We start from the raw sequence: 21,557 nt of genomic DNA, 5'->3' as shown, positions 1-21,557 counted from the left end.
CAGCCCAGCCCAGCCCACCCCTTACCACCACGAAGAGCCTGGCATAGCCCCAGCCCTGGCCTGCAGCAGCAGTCCACCCTCATCCCATGCAGATCTGGGGGCACACGCCCCCCATGCCTCCTAGGGTACATGTGGCAGCAGGACCCATGCCCCCCAGATGAGCTGCTCGTGGCCCTGCCCCAGTTGTGTAAAGTCTGCCCCAGCCCCACTCCCTCCCTCACAGCTGCGTGTACACCCCTCCCCACCCTGCTGCAGCTGCCAGAAACTCGCAGCCAGGCTGCCTTGTGCTCCTACCGCTGCCCTGCATTTGGGGGCGTTAAGCCCTGTTAGCACCCCTTTGCGCTGTTTATGTAGATATTCTGATTATTTTGCTTCTCTCTAATCATGATTTAATCTAAGGCTTGGCAGAAGCTCCATGTGACTAAAACCATGTTATCTGCATCCCTGTAACAACACTGAGAGAGATAACCATTACAATTTGGCATATCATCAGGCTTGTCTAGTCTAGAATTATTGAATATTATGTATTTAGTATTTAATATAATCAATCTTTAATATTTTTATTTTCTATTAACATTTAAGACACTTTTATGCATCACACTGGGCCCAATTATATGGTTTATTTATTATGTAAGTTATGTAAGCACTTTAGGAACACCTCATAATCAACCATATCAAAATCTGCTGAAAGATCTATTAAGATGCCGGAGGACTGGAAGAGGGCCAACGTGGTTCCCATCTTCAAAAAGGGGAGGAAAGAGGACCTGGGGAACTACAGGCCAGTCAGCCTTACCTTGATCCTGGGCAAGCTGTTCAAGAAAATTATTCTGGCACACATCCAGGAGGGGCCAGCAGGGAGCTGCATGCTCAGGGGCAACCAGCACGGGTTCATCAGTGGCAGGTCCTGTCAGACCAACCTGGTGGCCTTTTACGACCAGGTCACTAAATCACTGGATGCAGGGGTGGCAGTGGATATAGTTTTCCTAGACTTCAGGAAGGCTTTTGATACTGTCTCTCACCCCATTCTCATTAGGAAGCTGGGGGACTGTGGCGTAGACACCCATACAGTCCAATGGGTCGCCAACTGGTTAGAGAGTCGCACCCAGAGGGTGGTAGTGGATGGGTCCTTCTCGACCTGGAAGGACGTGGGAAGTGGGGTCCCACAGGGCTCGGTCCTTGGGCCCGCCCTGTTCAATATCTTCATCAGTGATTTGGATGAGGGGGTGCAAAGCACCCTGTTCAAGTTTGCTGATGACACTAAGATGTGGGGGGAAGTGGGCACAATTGAGGGGAGCAACAGGCTACAGTTAGACCTAGATAGGTTACAAGGATGGGCGGAGGAGAACAGGATGGGGTTTAACACAGACAAGTGTAAGGTGATGCACCTGGGGAGGAACAATCGGCACCATACATACAGGCTGGGGAACTCCCCTCTTGTCAGCACGGAGGTGGAAAAGGATCTGGGAGTCATTATTGACTCCAAGATGAACATGAGTCGGCAATGTGGGGAGGCGGCTAGGAAGGCCAACTGCACCTTGTCGTGCATCCACAGATGCATCTCGAGCAGGTCCAAGGAGGTGATCCTCCCCCTCTATGCGGCACTGGTCAGGCCGCAGCTGGAGTACTGCGTCCAGTTCTGGGCGCCGCACTTTAAGAGGGATGTGGACAGCATGGAGAGGGTCCAGAGGAGGGCCACTCGTATGATCAAGGGACAGCAGGGTAGGTCCTATGAGGAAAGGTTGCGGGACCTGAACCTGTTCAGCCTTCAAAAGAGAAGGCTGAGGGGGGATCTTGTGGCCTGTTATAAACTGGTTAGGGGGGATCAGCAGGCGCTGGGGGAGTCCCTGTTCCCCCGAGCGCCGCAAGGAGTGACCAGGAACAATGGTCACAAGCTGGCGGAGGGAAGGTTTAAGTTGGACATCAGGAGGCGCTACTTCACGGTCAGGGCGGCTAGGGTCTGGAACCAGCTTCCATGTGAGGTGGTGCAGGCTCCCACCCTGGGGGTTTTTAAGAGGAGGTTGGATGACCACCTTACTGGGGTCATTTGACCCCAGTGCTCTTCCTGCCATGGCAGGGGGTTGGACTAGATGATCTGCTCAGGTCCCTTCCAACCCTAGAAACTATGAAACTATGAAACTAAGATCAACAGGGCACAGTTTCCCCTGCATAGCTCTAAGCAAAAACTGCTGCCCAAGGCCACAGATACAGTCTCCATGCAATATCCAGGAGGAAAGCCAGACTGACAAAGGTCCAGGAATCCAATCAAGAATCTGTGCCAAAAAAAAGGTGTAGGGACTGGGGGCAGTGGAAACAGGGTAATACATGACTGGGGAGTCAGCATTGTAAGTTGGTTTCTAGAATAGACTCTGGCCAATTGCAGATCTAAGAATCTCTGGTACTCTGCCCTCTCAGAGGGAAGTACTGACATCTCTCCACCAACCGTGGTTCTAGTCCCCCTAGCCACTCTACTGAGATCTGCAAGATCCCCCTGGAAGGATGGGGATCTGCACCTTTAGAAGGCCTCATCCTGAATAAGATCTAAGATGATTGCCTTTTTTATTTACCACTGATCTTGCGTTAATCAGCAGATCAGTGTCTTCACTTGCTATGACCCTTACAGAAACAGAATTGGAAAAAGACATGGGAACAGGCACCTAAAAGAGAAATCTTAGTATGTGTCATCAGTACTAAACAGGTAATATAAAGGTACATATAGGTTTTCATACCCTTCCTTTCTCAACAAGGTTAGTTATCATCACAATGACTTCCACATTGTGCTCCCATATCATTCTCCAGAAATCTTCTGCTGTTGATTTTAATGGTCCTTGAGCTGCAATATAAGCTTTTGGCTTGTTGTAACCCTAAATTAAAATAAAATAAAAGTCACTTGTTAGTTTACAGTGGGTGCATCTACACGAGACGCTTAACTTCGCATTAGCAGAGTTTACTATTAAATAAATATGCACGTCTACACATGTACATGCGTACTTTGCAGTAAACCTCCCTAATACCAAGTAAATTTGCTACCTGCAAATGCAAGTAGCAAATTTACTTGGCATTAGTAATGGCACTGTAGCACTCATGTAGATGCCTGACTGGGAACAAAATTAGATCCCGGTCAGCCATTCACCAGGAGCAGAAGATGGCTTCCTGTCCCCAGGAGCTGCTTGCTGCCGGGGTGGGCTTCGTCACAGGAGCCCGGGTGGGGACTATGCCCTCTGTTCTGAGATCACAATCATGGAGTAGGGCTGGAAGATCATTATCGGCCAGCCCAAGCACCACAGTCACGGGGCTCAGGCTAGGACATAAGGGTCTCCCAGTGTAAGTCCTGTGCCCATGGAGCTCAAGATGGGACCTACCCCGGACCAAGACAGTTCCCAGCCAGCCCTAGGGTATACAGGGAAGCATGTGCAGCCTGGCAGTGGCTGAGGACTATTCTGTTTCTGGTAGTCCCCAGCCAGCTTCAAGCTGCACATGCGGACTTCCTTGTGCAGCCCACGGCTTGCCAGGAACTGTCTCAGTCAGGGGCAGGTCCCAGCCCTGTGCCCCAATTGGGTGATGAAAGCACAAGGCTTGGAAAGAGCTGCAGAGGTGGGGTAGGTCCCAGCCCCCTGCCCCAATCTGCTGGCACTATCCCCTGACACCTGTCTCCTGGCCCAGTGCTCCCTGCCAGGCCCTTGGCTAGCACCCAGGGGGAGCCTAGAACTCCCCCTGGTGGCAACAAGGGCCAATTCCAGGGCTGTAGGGAACTGGGTGAGAATTTTCTCCTTAATCCTCGCATGTGTAGACACTCCCAGTTTATATGAAAAAAAGTGCTAGGGAGAGAACATGATATTTTAGACATGTATTATGATGAAAATTCTCATGCATTTTTACATACTTTTTGCAGTGATAAGCATACCATTCAGATAAAACCTGTGGTAGATGCAATGTGGATGGAATTACTATGTCAGTGTGCAACATCCCAACAAAAGGAATAGAATCAGATATTGTGTTTTTTACAAATTGAGGCAAGACCCTCCACCAGCAAAAAGATTACGACTCGCTGAAGGCTCAGATGATGGTTAGCATTTTTTAGCAATAAAGTATTTTTTAATTAAGGTATGTACATTGTTTTTTTAGACATAATGCTATTGCACACTTAATAGACTACAGTATAGTGTAAACATAACTTTTATATGCACTGGGAAACCAAAAAATTTGTGAGACTCGCTTTATTGCGATATTCGCTTTATTGTGGTGGTCTGGAACCGGACCCGCAATATCTCCGAGGTATGCCTGTACATATTAAACTACTCTCTGTTCTGGCAGAATATTGACATGATAGCTTTTTAGAAAACATCTTTTATGCTATTAATGTGTGAAATAAAACAGTATAATTCATATGAATGATGGGGTTACTAAAATTAAATAAATGATGCTTCCCAAGGCTGACCGGAATGACAGATACATTTCATGTGATTATACCAGACAGAAGAATTAAGTAACATACTAACTTTTGCAAATTCTTAAAAATAGTCCACTCTATTCAGTGGAGATACTTTATATAACTTTATAGGACATAAAATCCCCCACTGTTCTGAAGACTCTACAATAGCTGCATGCAAGAAGATGGGTTCAAGATGGAATTAGAGATTTATCTGCATATCATCTTTTGTGGGCTTAGAGTTAAATCCTTAAATATCCTTTTAAAGGCCTTTTATTTACAAATATTTAAGAATTTATGTATTTTATGAAACCTGAATGGTGCAGCTCCTCAGCCATCTTAGAAATATATGGACAGAATGATAAATAAATGCACTTACATCAACATAGTTCGCATTAATGTAATCAGTCAGTTTTCCATCCTTTTCTGCAAGCTGTGCTAGCTTAACTCTAGTGTGATCATCTGCAGTGAAACCAAAAGATAAAATAAGCACAGCATTTAAAAAAGCACAGTTCTTTTCCTGAAAGAAACTTTTCAAAGTTAAATAAGGTAACTGAATTTCAGCATATTTATATGGGTAGTACAGTGATGACTACAGAGAATCAGATGGAAATTTTCAGTTTGGAAAAATATAAGCTAATACACAGCAGGAACTGGATTTCAAAAATAGTAAGAAGCCTATTTAAGGGGTGAGGAAAAGATGATCACCGTGTCAGTTACATATACGGAATTCCATTTTTAAGTGAACGGAAAATGTGTACATACAACTGATAGGAAGATAAGGTTCCTATGAAAAATAGCACTAGCCTGCTATGGGTGATGTAAGTTTGATAATGAATAAACACCTGGCCATGAATTTGTAGTGAGATACAAAAGCAGCAGCAGCAAATAATAATAGCAGCAGCAGCAGCTGTGGTTTGGGCAGGTTACATAGATACACTCTTCATTAGAGACCGTAAACAAAGTTTTTAGGTCAGATGTGACTCAGTTTACATTAACCTTTGTAGGCATAAACTGGGGTTCTATAGCTAGCCTCTGGGGTAAGTGGCTGCACTGAGTGGCCACAACCTCTCCTGCATTTGGGACATATAGGCAGCCAGTATCCTCAAAACATGAACTGCTCTGGAAAATTTTAGTGCTATGAATTATCTCTAAAAACCTTCCAGAAAATTACCAAAACCACGTGGGTAGTACTCCTATAAAGCATCAGATGCAAATTGCTAACTGCCTTTCCATCATGGTGAAATCCCAGTGGAATATAGTAAGCATCCTTGGTATTGGAGATACAATTTTCACGTTCATTTGCCAGATGTGCTGAATTTGTCCTTTTATCAATAACGTTCTGTGACAACTACTCCAAGAAGACTTATTTAATTCTGCAATAGGCAACCATTTCCTAGGGTGGTATCTGTTATTGGACCAACTATGTAGTTAGGATTAAGTTAGACAAGCTTTCAAATGCAAGACATTCCTCATCAGGTCTGAGTATTTTGTTACCAGAAAATATTGATAAAATGCAAAGTTCAGAACAAAATAAGGCACATAAATGATCAGGAAGCTAGAGGCACTGACTTCAAAAAAAGATTAAGAAATAGAAATAGACAGTTTAGCTAAAAAATGCTGGGATGGTGGAGAGAGGAAAAGCAATTGAAACATTTGTTCTAGGTAATGAAACTGATTTATTACTGAAGCTGATTTATTAATGAGACTGGGCACAATACAACCTGAAAACTGTGGACCTACACTTATACAGCAAATACAGATCCTGGGATTCTGCATCCTCCTAAAGAGGATAAATCATCCTTATTCCAGCTCAAAGATGGATTAACTTTGGTAATCAAAACAGAGCTTCCTTGGCATTATAATGAAGTCTGCCATCCTTTTTTGGCTTGTCACAAAAGCCTAAATAGGCCTCAATAACAAATGATATTTCGTTATGGAAGCAGAATTTCAGAGAAATAACAAGATGTGAAAAGCTATTTTGCTTCTCACAGAACATTTTGCCTTAATAGAAGCCCTATTTTTCAGATCAGCATGAATATTTTCCTGTGATAACACATAAGTCTACAATTTTCCACATTGACCTCTAAGATACAACACCAAGTGTATGTGTTTACTTACAGGCAACAATATTTATGTATCGATTCTTATTCTTGTTGTCTGGGTGATTAGAGCTGTCTGATGTAATACCTAGATCTATGGTACAGCTCTGGATTTCCTGAAAAGAAAATGTGCACGTGCTATTTGAATAAATAATAGCTCAAATGTAAAGTCTTACAATAGGAGTTAAAATAAAAAAATCCCACAACCGTATATCGAATTACATTACCAACTACTACTTTTCTAAAAAAGTGCAGTGAAATAATTTCTTACCTGGTAAAACTCTTTCAGTGTCTAATGAGGGAATGAATGCAAAGAAAGTAAAAAAAAAATCAAATTCCACAGCACACAACAAATGGATAAAAGTGCTTATACACATTACAATTATAATGGAAAACAATTATGGTCATGCAATACATATGTTTACAATACAGCAATAAAGCTGAATATTTTTGACGTAATACATGCAAGGAAAAGAAATGAACAATTCTGAATAATAGTTTTCATGATAAAGACTGACTTAACTTAGGCCATAGGCCTGAGAGCACTTATGCACATGAGTAATTTCTTCATGTTCAATAAATATTTGTAGATTCATAAAGGTTCACAGGATCAAGTCATTAGTTCTTTGGTCCATATAACTGGGTTAAATTTTTATTTCTTTCTTATCAAAATAAGAAATAAATAATAAACAAGAATTCTTATGCTTTTATTGAAGTAAATTTTAAAACTTCAATTGAGAAGGGCTGTGTGCACTTTTTATATGTTCATGTGATAATATTCTGGTATATTAAGGCCTGATACTGTAACACTTATTCACAGACGCTGTTGTACTGCATCCAATGTATTAATAAGGACTGCTTAATGGTTCCACAATCAAGGGCAAAAGCCATAACATTGTACAAAATCTTGACAGTATTAATTCAGTTTTTATTTGATGGAGTCCTTAATTTCAAGAGGAAGCTCAAACTCCTCTAAAATTGCACACTGTTAAGCAGGAACTATATTCCTGTGGTCTAAACAAATGATAATCATGTTTCTTGGAATGTTCAGGGACTCATCCTAGTTTTTTAAGATAAAAAAAGAATACAAGGAAAGGTTGCTAGCCACTGTTAAAGATTATTAACCTGCTAAATTAGGTTTTGAAATATAATTTTGTTTTATAATAACAGAAGTAAAACTATTGGAATAGTAGTTCTGACAGCTCTGCAAAGACTACAACTTCAGTTCACTCTTGCATGTTTTGTAAATACTGCAGGGGTAGAGATAACTGAGGGCAGCTATTCTGGGGCAGTTTACAGACCAAGCAAGGACTTTAGGTGACAGATAGGGAGCTTGGGTTCCCCCTGTTAGGCACAACGACACTATGAATAAATTTGGTTTTGAACAACTTATTTTGAATAACTGTGCTGTCTGTACCACAATGGGAAATTGAGAGTAAAGGGTATGCTTTGTACAACTGGATTCCTATTTATGGTGGAATACTGGTGTTTTTGGCTGAGAACTAATGGGAGAATGCCTGTAGGCCATATAGGTTGAGTTTTAGGATTTCTATCTATGAAGGAAATGTTTAAGAGTAGGGTAGGTGAATGTAGAAGAATTTCTGGCTCAAATTGAGAATGGGCTGAGAAACAAAATGAAACAATCTGGAAAGGTTTCCTCACTTTTGGGTTGTTGTTGTTTTTTTTTTTTTAAATTGCAACTATAAAATGTTAAGAGCATTTAAAATTAATAAAAATGATTTAATTAACAATCTTAAATATGCCTCCACAATTTATTTATTTTGGAGTGCATCTATAAGATTTAACAATGAATCTTTGAATATAAAAATAGAACTGTTGATTCTTATTTTATAAATTATCTTGACAAATATGTTAATAAATGTATGCAAATACAATACATGATAAAATAAAAATGTTTATCAAAAGCCTTTTAATGACCTATGTATGAGAATTTTCATTTACACTGAAATTCATTAGTTATAAAGGGCAAAATGAATTAATTGTAGGATGAAATCAATTGTGCCAATTTTGAGAAACACATAATATTATACAATAATATAATAAGTCTAGTCTATAATATTCTCACTCGCATATATGTATCATTTCACTTGGTAATCAGAACTCTAGGAAGATATAGCAATTTACAATTTTTTTGTATAAAAGTTTCGAATAAGCCGGGCAAGTATCTGCAAAGTTTAACTGGTTTTATTATTGAAAAACACTTTTAAAAAATGTATATCTGATGAATTGCAGTGTGTAATTTTACTATTATATTTGGATAGTCTTTCAGTAGTAGCTCAGCTGAGCCAGAATTCTTATTTGGACCCCAGTGCTGCTAACAGTAAGTGCTTATCTGTATGTATATTAGTAATCTTATCAGGTTCAAGGTACTCACATCCATAAGCATTTTCAGGACTGGTTCCACAATGAGGATAGAATATCTAATTCTTTATTTTCAAATGCAGTGTGTTCTGACATTATTTGTAGCTTTATTAAAAAAAAAAGATATTATAGAACCATACCTCAAATTCTTCAGTAAAACCATTACTTGCATGTAAATCTGCAACGTGTTTTGGAAAATGTTTTATTGGAATTGCTCCAACATCATCTTAGTGGTAAGAAAAAACAAACAAAACAATTTTGTGAGGTATAAAAAGCTGAAGCAATACAAAAAATGTGTCATATTTAAGCATATTTATATAACATTCCACAATAAAATATGTGCAGGAACTTTTGAGATTTGTATTTCTTTTAAAATCATAATTACCCTTTAACATTATTTACATTATGCTTAATGATGTGTATTTAAAAGTCTATTGTGAAATGAGGCATCCTCTCCCTCCACCTTTGACAGGACTCCATTTCTGCCTCATCTCTGCCTTGCCATCATATGTTCCCAACTAAGGAACAGATCCGGCAAGATGTTGAATGTACCCTGTGAACTGAAGAACGTTATGAACTCCCACCAAAACCAAAGTGAATGGAGAATTTTAGCAACTTGCTGGAGCGTGTTCAAAGTGAGGAAGGAAGTAGAGCTTGAGCTCTTTGGTAATTTTGGCAAAGACCAAAAAAAGGGAAATTAGATACCAGAGCCAAAATACTTTGAGTTACCTGGTACACTATGTTGGGTGTGTGGGGCCCTATTAAACAACATGGTTTAGTCTAGGAGTGGGCGATTATTTTGGGTGGAGGGCCGCTTACTGAGTTTTGGCAAGCCATCAAGGGCTGCATGATAGGCAGCCAGGGGCAGACAAATATTAATTTTCTAAATTTTTTAGGGGCCCCGTGGGCCGGATAGAATGGCCTGGTAGGCCACATCTGCCCCCCCGGGCCGCAGTTTGCCCACCCCTGGTCTAGTCATATGGACTCAATCCTGGGAAAGTAATTTAACTTCATGCAATATCATGGCTTTACGTGATGCATGTGTCTGCTCCAAAGTCAAAGAAAGATAAAAACTTTTCTCTTTCACTTCTGGAATGAGTTATTCCTGAAATATTTTTTCTCTATTTGTTGTACATATAATAGTTTCTGTGGCTGTAATAATTTTTGTGCCTGATCCCAAGAAATGTTGAGCTTCTGTAAACTCTCAGAATTGGGCTGGATAATTCAATTCTTAACTCCAGATATTTTCTCAAAGGCACTTCTCATCAAATCAACATTAACAGGAATTACACACATAAGGAAAGACCTTTTGGATAGCAAAAGTAAAATATTTACACTCTTTTGATTCTCTTAATACAGAAATGTGAAGAATTGATAGTGAATTTTCAGGTTGATATTTATATTTCAGGACATCTTTCTAGTATATATATAGAAAAATACTTGTGTACAGAATATTCATTAAGGATCATATAAAAAACCTTTGGGACTTTTAGTCTGTAGATCTCCAAGAATTCTTATGCTATGCAAACAAAGTCATCTGTTCTGTTAATTAGTTGTTAAAAGGCCATACATATTATCTTAAGTAGTTTTGGCTCCAGAGAAGAAAGATTTTTTTCCCCCTTTTCAGGGATTAAACATTATTATTTCACAATGTTGAAATTCATAACTGTTTTATACGACAAGGAAACATCAGAAGCATTGAACAAGGAACAGTTATTTACATCAACAGATGTTCATCATTTAACCGCCTAATATTTTTAGGCTTCAGTTACCCAGAATTTGTTGATTTGTATTGAGATCCATCTGTTCTCTCTTTTACACGAATGGACATGAATACTAAAGATGAATTAGCCAGTCAAGCCTAAGAAAACAGCACAAATGTGTAATGCCACCTTCACACCTAGGAGAAGGATCCTGGCATGAAATATGTCATTTAATGAGCTAAGATCATAGAAACAAGCACTACAATCCACACCAAAATATATAAAATGGCTTAAGCGTCCTTCCTGTTGGGTCTGATTTTTACTCATGAACAAAATCAGCAAAATTCCCATTGACTTCAATCAGTACAGGATCAAATCCTGTTCTAATATGTTGTAAGTTTATAACCATTACCACAGGGAGTATGCAGAAAGGTTTGATTTGAAATGGTAACAAGATGGTTAAATGCTATACAAGTCTCTTCTATCCAGTGTATAAACAAATATTTTAAGCATTTCCTGAGTACTACAACCTTTTGATCTTACAGAAAATAATTCTGGGAAGCAGCATAGGCTATTTTCCTCTGCAGCAAATTCTCCCCCCGGTTGATTTAAATGTATGTGAACAATAATATGTCTGTGGTGGGCACATCTGTGGTGGGAAGGGAGGCAGGTAAAACTGGGAGAGGCCTTGGACAGTCAAAGATTATAGGTTTTTTTTTTTAAATGAACAATACAAAGTTATACTGGAACTATGGAAGTATATCAATGGCTGACAGATGCCATAGGCATTGTTCAAAGGGTGGAATTGGTTTTAGCTCCACCCTAACAATCCAGCATTGCTTACTTAGGCACATACCACTGACTCATTGAGTCATGCTACAAGTCTCTAGTGCTTATCCCAGACATCTCTGGTGCTAGTGAAAACTCACAGAAGAAATAAAGAATATCAATAGAGATATAGAGTGTATTTGCAATTCTTGTTCTAATTGCAATAATAGCTACCATTGCAGACTTCCTTTTTTGTTCTATGCACTAGGCTATTGGACAAAAGGTGAACACTGCCAAAATTGTTATTTTTTGTGATGCAGTGCTTTTGATGCAAGTTGGGCATGATTATACTGAGTGTACTGAACAATTTTTGCACATGTGCAAAAGTTCCATATATGCAGCTAAAGAATTTGGGGCTGATTTGTGGCTTCAAAGATTGTTCTTTGAAATTTAGCAGCTTAAATTCTGCCTAAGTTCCATGACCAAACTGGATTGACTTTGTATACAATGGCAGTACTTGTGAAATAAGGTATTATATCTTTTTGTGTAAATGTGGAAGAGTTTAGCTTACAGATTTCCCAGGAATTTGGGAAATTTGCAGTGGTAGAAATAAGTGCCCGTCCATAGCCTAACTCTCCTCTCTCCCCTAGCAACAAAAAGCTACTGCTGTCAGTACCTCTTATGTACAGAAATAATATTCCCCTCTCTTACTAGGGAAGAACGAGGGAGGGAAAGGATACTGTTCTCTCTTGGTGTCTGTTGGGAGAATGCAACTCAAATAAATGTAGTAGGGATAAAAATAGAATTTAATACTGCTTTGCATTTAGATTGTTTAAATACCTTTTATATGAAGATAAGTGAGAGAGAAAAACAGACAACTCTGGTAAATATTGCAACTGAGGATTGAACCAAGACTTTGGCTCCCCAACAGATGGCAGACTTATTGAAAGGAGGAAGATGCAACTATATATACTTCCGTGCATCACCCTACTCCACGGGGAGTCGTAAGCTGTATATTCAGGGCAGTGCAGGTTGTAGGGAGAGGCTTACTAGAAGGTGTAAAGACAGGAGATACACTAATTCAGAAAACTCCTGAGGCAGCCTCTGGCTCTAAGTTAGAAGTGCTTCACTCAGATACAACATCCTGAAGAGGAGTAGCAGTACTACAGTCTGCCTTTTTTAGGGATAAAGCCTCTTTACAAGCACAGATGACTCCACTGAATGGAAATGGGTGCAATGCCAAATTCATATATGCCTTAAAAGTGAATTAAACAATGGCTTATGTCTCAGACCATACACAAAGAACCCTCATTTATCACCAGGGATCCTGGTTTTCCCTGCTAAAAAATGCAAATTCTCTGAGATGCCCCTTGCCCTCACCCACACCTCCTGCTCCCCCAGCCCTGCTGGAGGGGGCTCCTACCTGGCAGGGCTATGGGGCCAGTGTTGTACTGGAACAAGGCAGTCCACAGTCCCCTGCCCCTCGCAGGAGGCACAGGCTGCTGCAGTGGAGCAGAGCCTGCCTTCTGCCCCCTGCTACATGCTCAGGCCGGGGGGGGGGCTGCTCCCTGCCATGGTGTGTACTTCTGAGGGGCTAGGGGGGCTCGTGCCCCCCACATGTGTGGGGTGGGGGCTGCAAGCTCCCACCCTGCTGCCCTCCGCAGCTGCTTCTGCAGCCTGGCGTGTGCGACTCTGTGCTGCAAAGACCTGCTGGAAGCTCTGCGTCGCCCTGGTGAGGCGCCCCCTGCCTGCGCGGCGGCAGCAAGGCAGGTTGCGCGCGGGGGTGCTGGCAGCGTGAAGTTCAGAGGCAGGCAGCTTCCAGCACAGCTCTGATGTTCCCTGCAGCACTGGGCTGCACACACCCTGGGGCATGTGGGTCCTCCCTGCCCCCCGGGAGAGCACACAGCAGCTGGGAGCAGTGTCGTCCCCTCCCCCCCCGAGCCCGCAGCAGGCAGCCTCCCCTGCCCACAGATCTGGAAGGGGAGCAGGTCCCCCTTGCGCCCCGGGAATGCGTGTTGCACTGGGGAGCTGACCCCATGCTCCCCAGACGAGCCCCCTGCAGCCCTGTCCTGCTTCCTGCTGGGGCCCTGCAGCCATGCATTGCATCCCTGGGCCACAAGGCCCAGGCACTGCCCAGCTGGCCAGTAGCACAAACCCCAGCTCCAGCTTTGTTCAACTCCCTCCCTATGGGGGCCTCAATCCCCACCATTTACTTGCGTGAGCTGCTCTCCAGGCTGTCTGGGGCACGTGCATGTACATACAGTGCCCCTTGCCTGATCGCGCTTTTCCCACGCCCTCCCAGCACTGCCAGCCTGCAGGGAGCTTATTGCAAAACTGCAAAATCTGTGGATTTCTCTGGTAAAATGAGAAATCCACCTTTGCCTCTGGTAAAAGGTAAAATCCATGGTTTACTCCATTTTCCTGTGAGAAATGGAAAACTCGGTTCTCTGTTTATCATATTGACCCATATACCAAACACTCCTATTTAATAAAAGAAACTTCAATATTTGTCAGAGTTCTTCAACAGCTACCACTAATTCCCCAAACACTTCAAAATAAATTACCTGAGACTGGAAAGATTGGTGCAGGAGGAGTCGATATCACTCTAGGTGATGTGTTATCTTCTAAATAAAAGTGAGCGGTCTGGAAGCATTTCCTTAAAAAGCAGAATAGAACAAAACAAAACAAATCATAGGAATAAATACAAGAAACACATTTATCTCTGAGATATCCTAGAATTTTGACAATATTAACTCAAAAATCAACTTTCTGAGATGTATTCTGAGGAATATCAAAACACATTTACTATTATATAAATATTCATTAGAAATACAGCCATGTTGCAGTGATAAGCAACAATATGCCTATAATCTAGGACCCCACAGCAGTCAAGATTAACTCAGCAGAATAAACATTTTCTTTTACCTGTACCAAATGCAGAAGAAAGAGCAGACATCAGACATGGTGAAAGTTGAGGGAACAAGACTTCACCTGGAACTATTGTAGGTGATGCACAGCATTTTCAAGGGAAATGAAACTCCATTGTCCTAATCACTCATCCAAATTCACATGGTTAACTACTGTTCTTTTTCATATTTTATGGACTGTGATATTCTGGAACTGGAATCATGGTCAAAAACACTTCTGATAGTACAGGGAAAGATCTTTCTTAAAGCAGATACTGAAATGCAGTAAAAGGCAACATGCTGTGTAAAAGACAAAATGATACTCCTTAGGAGAAAAAAGTTCCTTCATAATGTAGCCATGGCACAGAGGAGTCTCTTAACCAAGGAGGTCATCATGATGCAGATAACTGAAAGCAAGGGAGTTTATGATTCCAGCAGATGCTAACCCTGTTCCAGAGAGGTTTAAGGATGAATACAAATGGAATCAACCTTAACTATGACCCATGCTGTTACTTGCATCTATTCCACACTCCAGATGTGAAGATAATAAGAGTAGCATCTGGTGAGAGCATACTGAAAGCTATTCAAGAGACCAAATAACCAACTGCTGCTTTAAGCATTCCACGTTGTCCTTAATTAAAAAAATCTCCAGATAATTAAACCTGCTAATAACACTCTTTGCTGTGGGTCATTTAATCTATTTGAAATATTATTCACAACTGGCTTAATTTAGAAAGAGATACCTGTATCAGAGAAAATACTAATTTCATTTTATATTTATGTGCTTCCCTTCACTGAAAGCTATTGGCTAAAACGGTTCTATGGTCTTTTGCCATTTTTGTGGCTATTATCTTCCTAAATTCTTCTTCTGTATAGTTTCTCTGAATTAACAACACTGTACAGAGAATAAATGCACCTTATAATTAATCTATGTGATGTTATAATCAAGTAGTCTTATCAAGCTTTTGTATTTTGAAACAAGGGCGCTCAGTTTTCCTGGATTCAGTCACTCCCAATCCTATCCAATATTATAAAACACCACCAGAATAATGTTTTCAGGAGAGAAAGATTTGGATTTCTGCAGAACAAATAAGTTAGGATGAAGACAGCAGATTCTCCTCCTAGGCTATGTGAAAGTTATGGGGAAAAATGCCACTTCCTCACCATTCATCACATCTATCATCTTTCCTCATTCCATTTATTGTACCACAATTAGCTATTTGCCTCATTTATCACCCTCCATTGTTTCATTTCCAAAACCCCTCCATAAATTTCCTATCCCATTATCTCAGTAATTTCAAACAAGTTAATTTTACTTTTAAGGTTTCACTTTCTGTGATGCTCTACCTACATTTTGACTTGCCTTCTTATACACTGCTTTGCGCACATCCTTTCACAGCATCTGATGAAGTGTGCCTCAGCTCATGAAAACTTGTGCTATATATAATCAACTTAGTCTATGAGGTACAAATGTACCCAGCCTTCTACTCAACTTTAGATTAATACAGCTAACTACATCCCTTTGTGCTCTACTTCAGCCAACATTTTTGTGAATGTATTTGTTCTAATTTCAACAAAATTCTTCCATAGCTCTTGATGTTTTATATTTTCCCTCATTTTCAGACTGTTCATTTTGCTAGTTTCATGATGATCTTTATTTGTGAAATAGCCTCCCTGCTCCACTATGACAACAGCCTAAGTGGATCACCAAGAACTCTTTGTGCTGAATCTACTTATATAGGACCCTATCTGTAATGACAAACTGAAGAACATACAACTCTGCATAATAAAAGACAGCTAATATGAATATTAGCATTCTCTTGAACACCATAAACATGGATCACAGGAGTTTTAATAAAAAATTATTTGAACTAAGAAGTTCTTGAAGACATATTTTCAAAGCCTTGGATGTTTTCCATGGCTTTCAAACTTCCTAAGAGTCTAGAGGTCTGCACTTCATTATACTCTATTTTGATTCCAAATAACCACCCCCGCATACTTAGATTCTGATACTTACAGAAACAAATATAAATCTCAGTTCCCCTTCTAACCAGTAAATCATTTTTAATCAAATGCTAATACCCTCAAAGTGGCTATAATGAAATTCTTTATCTGTCTTGTAATACTGGGCAATCTAAGACCAGGGTTGAGATGGCTGTGATCTAAATCACCAACTCTTAGTAAATTTGGAGAGTATGAGTACCAGTGCAATTATAGCAGTCTCTTGGGTAGGTGGGTCCTAAGTGCCAGGTTGGTGTTCAGAATATTCTGCAAAATAAAACTTGACTAAAATGTCTCAAGTCAGACTTCCAAAAGTCAAAGTCACTAGCCACTCCTTAAAATTCTGTTACAAATTTTAAGGGCACTGTGTATTTAAATGGGGCATGTTTTTTTTAAAAATGTGTGTGTGTGTGTATATATATATATAAATATATATAAAAATGATGATGCAGTGATGATTATAAATGTTCTGATTTCATATCCTCTATACAGCAACGTTACAAGGCTTTACTCAATCTTTACACAAAGGGACTTGAATTAAAAAACATTTTATTCGTGTAATGATTGTGTAATATTCAAAAGAGTTCTTAAAAACACCCCAGCAAAGTACTACTGTATACATTAATTATTCCAACAATTACTATTATATTTTATTTCTTTTAGCAAGTGGGCTATAGCCTCAAGCAAATTATACCTTAACACATCTGGGAAATAAATTCTAAGCATCTTACTTAAACTAGAATAAGAATCATCATAAGTATTCCATCTGCTCGGCATCAGCAGTGAAATCCTTCATGACTAAGCTAAGTGTTAATAACGACGCCTCTTGCTAATTATCACTAATTTTTAATGAAAAAAGCGACGAGTGTTTTAAACTTGGAAACAAAGGTTCCATCAATCAACGATAACTTGATTATTAAATTTACACCTTTTCATCACAGTATTTATATTCCCAACCTAAAACTGTGTAATTCATAACTGTACTACTCAAAACCTGAGACAGTATAAAAATGTTGCATTAATTAAAGAGGCTATAGCCATAGTGCAGGATAAGCAGCACTACATTATACTGTCATCAAGAAAACTAGAGCTGAGTGAAGGTTTCAGTCTGAACAGCTTAGGGCAAGATTGTGATTTGGACTATACAGCACCACAAAGGCCTCAGAGCAAGTGTTTCCTAGACCTCGGCAAGGCGCAGAGTGAGGTTTCCTAGACCTTGGACCTGAGCATGCAGGAATAAGCAGATGATGCATGGAAGTAGACGGAGCCTTGCCTCTGAATATGCTGTACACAGTGCAGCTCTGCTGGTGTAAGTGGTGGTGCACCTTGTTCCATCAACAGACCAACTGCAAATTGCTAATCCCAACTCAAAGCAAGTGAGCATCAAGTAGGGAACATGCCTCAAGCTTTACATGTCCACACACAGGGCTATGTCTGTTGGCATAATCTAGCCCTTTAGTCCAATAATGTCATGTCCTCTCCTGTCCAAGGAATATTTGGCAGTAGACTGGTATTTTCCCAGAATTATTCAATATTCTGTATTGTTTGTCAGAATTTATTTTTCATATTTTATATATTCTTTGATTTGTTATCTGACATTCTTCATTTCCGATCAGGACAGTGTGACTGAATTGTGCTTACTTAAACTGTCCAGTTAAATTTCCATTTCCTGAACAGATGTGTGTGGTTCTTATAAAGTTAAATGCATTTCCAGTATACATCTGAGCATGCAAACTGAAATCTCATCCGTAAGGGCTTTCATTTCTATTTCAAGTTATCTGATAAAGTTTTCAAGGAATAGGTTTCAACCTTACATAGGGTAATAAGCAATCTCTAACTGTCTAAGTTGCAGAAATACAGGAAGAATAAGGAAGTATAAAATATTATACATTTCTGGGAGCTGTACCCCATTATCTTGGTCACCCCTTACCCATCAACTTAATGCAACTCATCGGAGACTTGATGACAGCTTGATAAACCACAGCATCTGTACAGGAAATGTAAATGGACAATACAGCTATATGAATGCTGTGCTTCATTTTCTCTATATCATTGTAAGTACTATGTCTTTACATCAGTGTGCCACTATGCTAGTCTTATACTTTTTAACTCTAACTGCAGAACCCCTATTAGCCTTTTAATCACTGTTCATACCCCTATTACTATTGCCATTATCCTCCTCAGATAATTGGATAACTTCTCTGAAATATTTCCTCCAACCTGACATTTTCTTCCTCCTAGCAAGTTAATATTCATTGTTCAAGTCTGTTAAAACAGCTTCTATAAAAGTACAAATAATCTTTCCAATCCATTAGCTGCCAGGTTGGTTTTTTTCATACTGATAACCAAGGTAGAAAAGACTAAGTCATCAAGAATGGATTGTTGTCCCATAGCAAACAAGAAATCAGCAGTTAGTAGATCCAAAAATTTCTGATGAAGTTCTATTGTGAAGACTGAGACTCTGTCTCCTTTTCTATTTCTGCATAGAAAATCTTCCCAAATGTTGAGAAACCACACATATCCAGGGAGACAAGGCTCTGAACTTAGTAAAAGGTCCTCTCTGCCCACCTATTTAACTGTGGGTGCATCTACATGTGCAATTAATGCACCCTAAAGTTATTGCGCATTAAAATAAGGCATGGTAAACTGTGCCTGGGAATGTGCCTGCATTGGGGGCAAAATTGCTCCCTATGGAAGCAGTTGAGTCCAGAGCTGCTTCCACCCCCTTATTCTGCTCTGCCCCGATGCAACAACCAGCGGAGCTCCAGGCTCTCTTGGTACCAGCCCTGGGCCAGCAGGGGCACAGGGGTTAGGCCTAGGCTAAAGGGAGCCGGGGTCGCTGTCCCAGAGTGGGGGACAGTTCCCAGCTGTGTGGAGCTCAGGATCACAGCCTGGCTTGGCAGCGCTGGCTTGGGGTGATGGCCCATGGCCGACCAGCAGCAACACCCTGAGCTTTCCCCTCACTTTGCTTGCTGAGGGAATGGGGAAGCTCTCTCCCTGCAGCACTGGGCCAGGAACAGAGAGCTTTTCTGTCCCCTCACCTCAGCCCCCCCGTGCTTGGGGGCAGCTGGGAGCTGACCAGTGTTGGGACCAGGGAAAGCCACCCCCCCGCCCTGGCACTGCTTACCCCCTTGTGGCTCCCCCCAGTCCCAGTACTGCTAAGCTTCTGGCTCCCCCCAAACACAGGTAGGGAGTGGGAGTGTACTGGTATGTGCACTGCGTGGACAGCAGCAGAACTGAGGCGATGGGGAAGTTCTCCTTCCCCGGCCTGGCACTGTGGGAACAGAGAGCTCCCCTGTCCTGGCACTGCTTAGCTCCCGGCTCCTGGGGAACTGCAAATTGCTACCAGTAAGCATCAACATGTGTGCTACTGTGCAGTAGCTAATGCATGATTAATCTAGTACCTGTATTTCTTGGTACTAGCAAACCACTCATTAGCTTAATTTACTGTGCAGCAAGTCCCACACACATGTAGACAGTGACGCTTTACTGTGCATTAGTCTAATGGGGGCTGGACTTGATGGTCTTTGAGGTCCCTTCCAGCCCTAACATCTATGAAATCTCATGTAGACACACCCTGTAAACCTTAAACAGAACAGAAAGGAACATTTTATTGTCTTAAGAACCATTGCTTGAGTTACGAGAGGCTTTTAACCACTAACTTAAAGCAGTATAGAGCTATACATTTTAATTTAATGAATGCAGACTGATCATGATAAAAGTTCTCAAAAATATCAAAATTAAGAGTTGCCATTCCTGTAAGTCAAATGAGCATTTCACTACTAAAAGAGCAAAAATCCATTCCATACGACAAGAGTTTTGGTAGAATTTTTTCTGAGGCCATAATTTTGTACTAAGCGCAGAGGTATAAGGGAAAGTTATACTGTCAGTTTTCCATTAACAGGAATTTCTATTTACTTTTGCAACTAATTTGAGGAGAGAACAATATAATTTTCCTTTCTTCATGAAAATCTCCAACCTGTCACTTCTGTTTCAGGGGGAAAATAGTAATACTAGGGACTTATACCCATCATCTTGTACTTAGCATAGCACTTGAGTTTGAAGATGAATCAAAAAACAATCTCAATCTATAAAGCAGTGGTGGCCATACCATCATCATTTTTGTGACAATTGCTGACAACAGACAGACATATGGAGGTAAACTTCTTGCAAATCTAAAACAATTGGTACATATTTGTAAGACTGGTCCACCAAATGTAAACTTAAAAAAAGAAAAGACTTTAAAAATAAGACTCATAACTGTTAACAGCTAACAACTTAAAACCAATTAAAACTGAACAAGAGAGAAGCTCAGTCACAACAGTTTCTAAAGTTTTTTCCTATAGAATATCTTACAAGTACAAAGAAAATGAAATTACAAGACAAATTTTCCAAAAGAACTGTAAATAGTAACAACCAGCATCTTTGAAAAACCAGGCTACAGAGGCCTACAGTAGATAATATTTAGATTTCATTCCTCCAAGAAGATGAGAAAATATACTACTGGCTTTATCATAATGTCAATGACATTTTCTCTTGAAGATTAACAAAAAGGAGCCCCATATTTTATTTTGTAGTACATGAGAAATACAGAAAAGATTAAATTCAACATCTAGAAAATATTATCACTAATGGGATCTTTGTTTTATTTTGAAAGACCTAAGTTATGGAACTGGTCATTCTCAGAGAAAGATTACCAAATGAGCACACTGTTATTTGACAAGGACAAGTTTATAACATGTGTAGGATTACTAAAACTACACCATGCAATCCAGATCTTAAAGTATATGTCACTGTTGTCTTTGTAAATACAAAAGATTTCAGATACCATTTAACATTAAAGTTAAAAACTTTTCATAGTTTCATAGTTTCTAGGGTAGGAAGGGACCTGAGCAGATCATCTAGTCCGACCCCCTGCCATGGCAGGAAAGAGCACTGGGGTCAAACGACCCCAGTAAGGTGGTCATCCAACCTCCTCTTAAAAACCCCCAGGGTGGGAGCCTGCACTACCTCACTTGGAAGCTGGTTCCAGACCCTAGCCACCCTGACTGTGAAGTAGCGCCTCCTGATATCCAACTTAAACCTTCCCTCCGCCAGCTTGTGACCGTTGTTCCTGGTCACTCCTTGCGGCGCTCGGGGGAACAGGGACTCCCCCAGCGCCTGCTGATCCCCCCCTAACCAGTTTATAACAGGCCACAAGATCCCCCCTCAGCCTTCTCTTTTGAAGGCTGAACAGGTTCAGGTCCCGCAACCTTTCCTCATAGGACCT

The 21,557-nt window shown here is 40.5% G+C and overlaps 1 protein-coding gene across 1 annotated transcript in view; it reads right to left on the bottom strand.

Moving 5' to 3' along the window:
• The window catches only part of PTPRZ1 (protein tyrosine phosphatase, receptor type Z1), a 210,128-nt gene that overhangs the window by 29,436 nt on the left and 159,135 nt on the right, over window positions 1-21,557 (bottom strand). Inside the window, 6 exon segments of the mRNA XM_019509246.1 lie at window positions 2,727-2,861; window positions 4,806-4,888; window positions 6,548-6,644; window positions 6,800-6,820; window positions 9,051-9,136; window positions 13,946-14,037. Of these exon segments, the coding sequence (XP_019364791.1) occupies window positions 2,727-2,861; window positions 4,806-4,888; window positions 6,548-6,644; window positions 6,800-6,820; window positions 9,051-9,136; window positions 13,946-14,037 (514 nt within the window).

Source organism: Gavialis gangeticus, unplaced genomic scaffold (assembly GCF_001723915.1).
Source record: "Gavialis gangeticus isolate Ggan-Ray unplaced genomic scaffold, GavGan_comp1, whole genome shotgun sequence".
Lineage (NCBI taxonomy): Eukaryota > Metazoa > Chordata > Crocodylia > Gavialidae > Gavialis > Gavialis gangeticus.
This window is presented reverse-complemented; position numbering and strand designations above follow the sequence as displayed.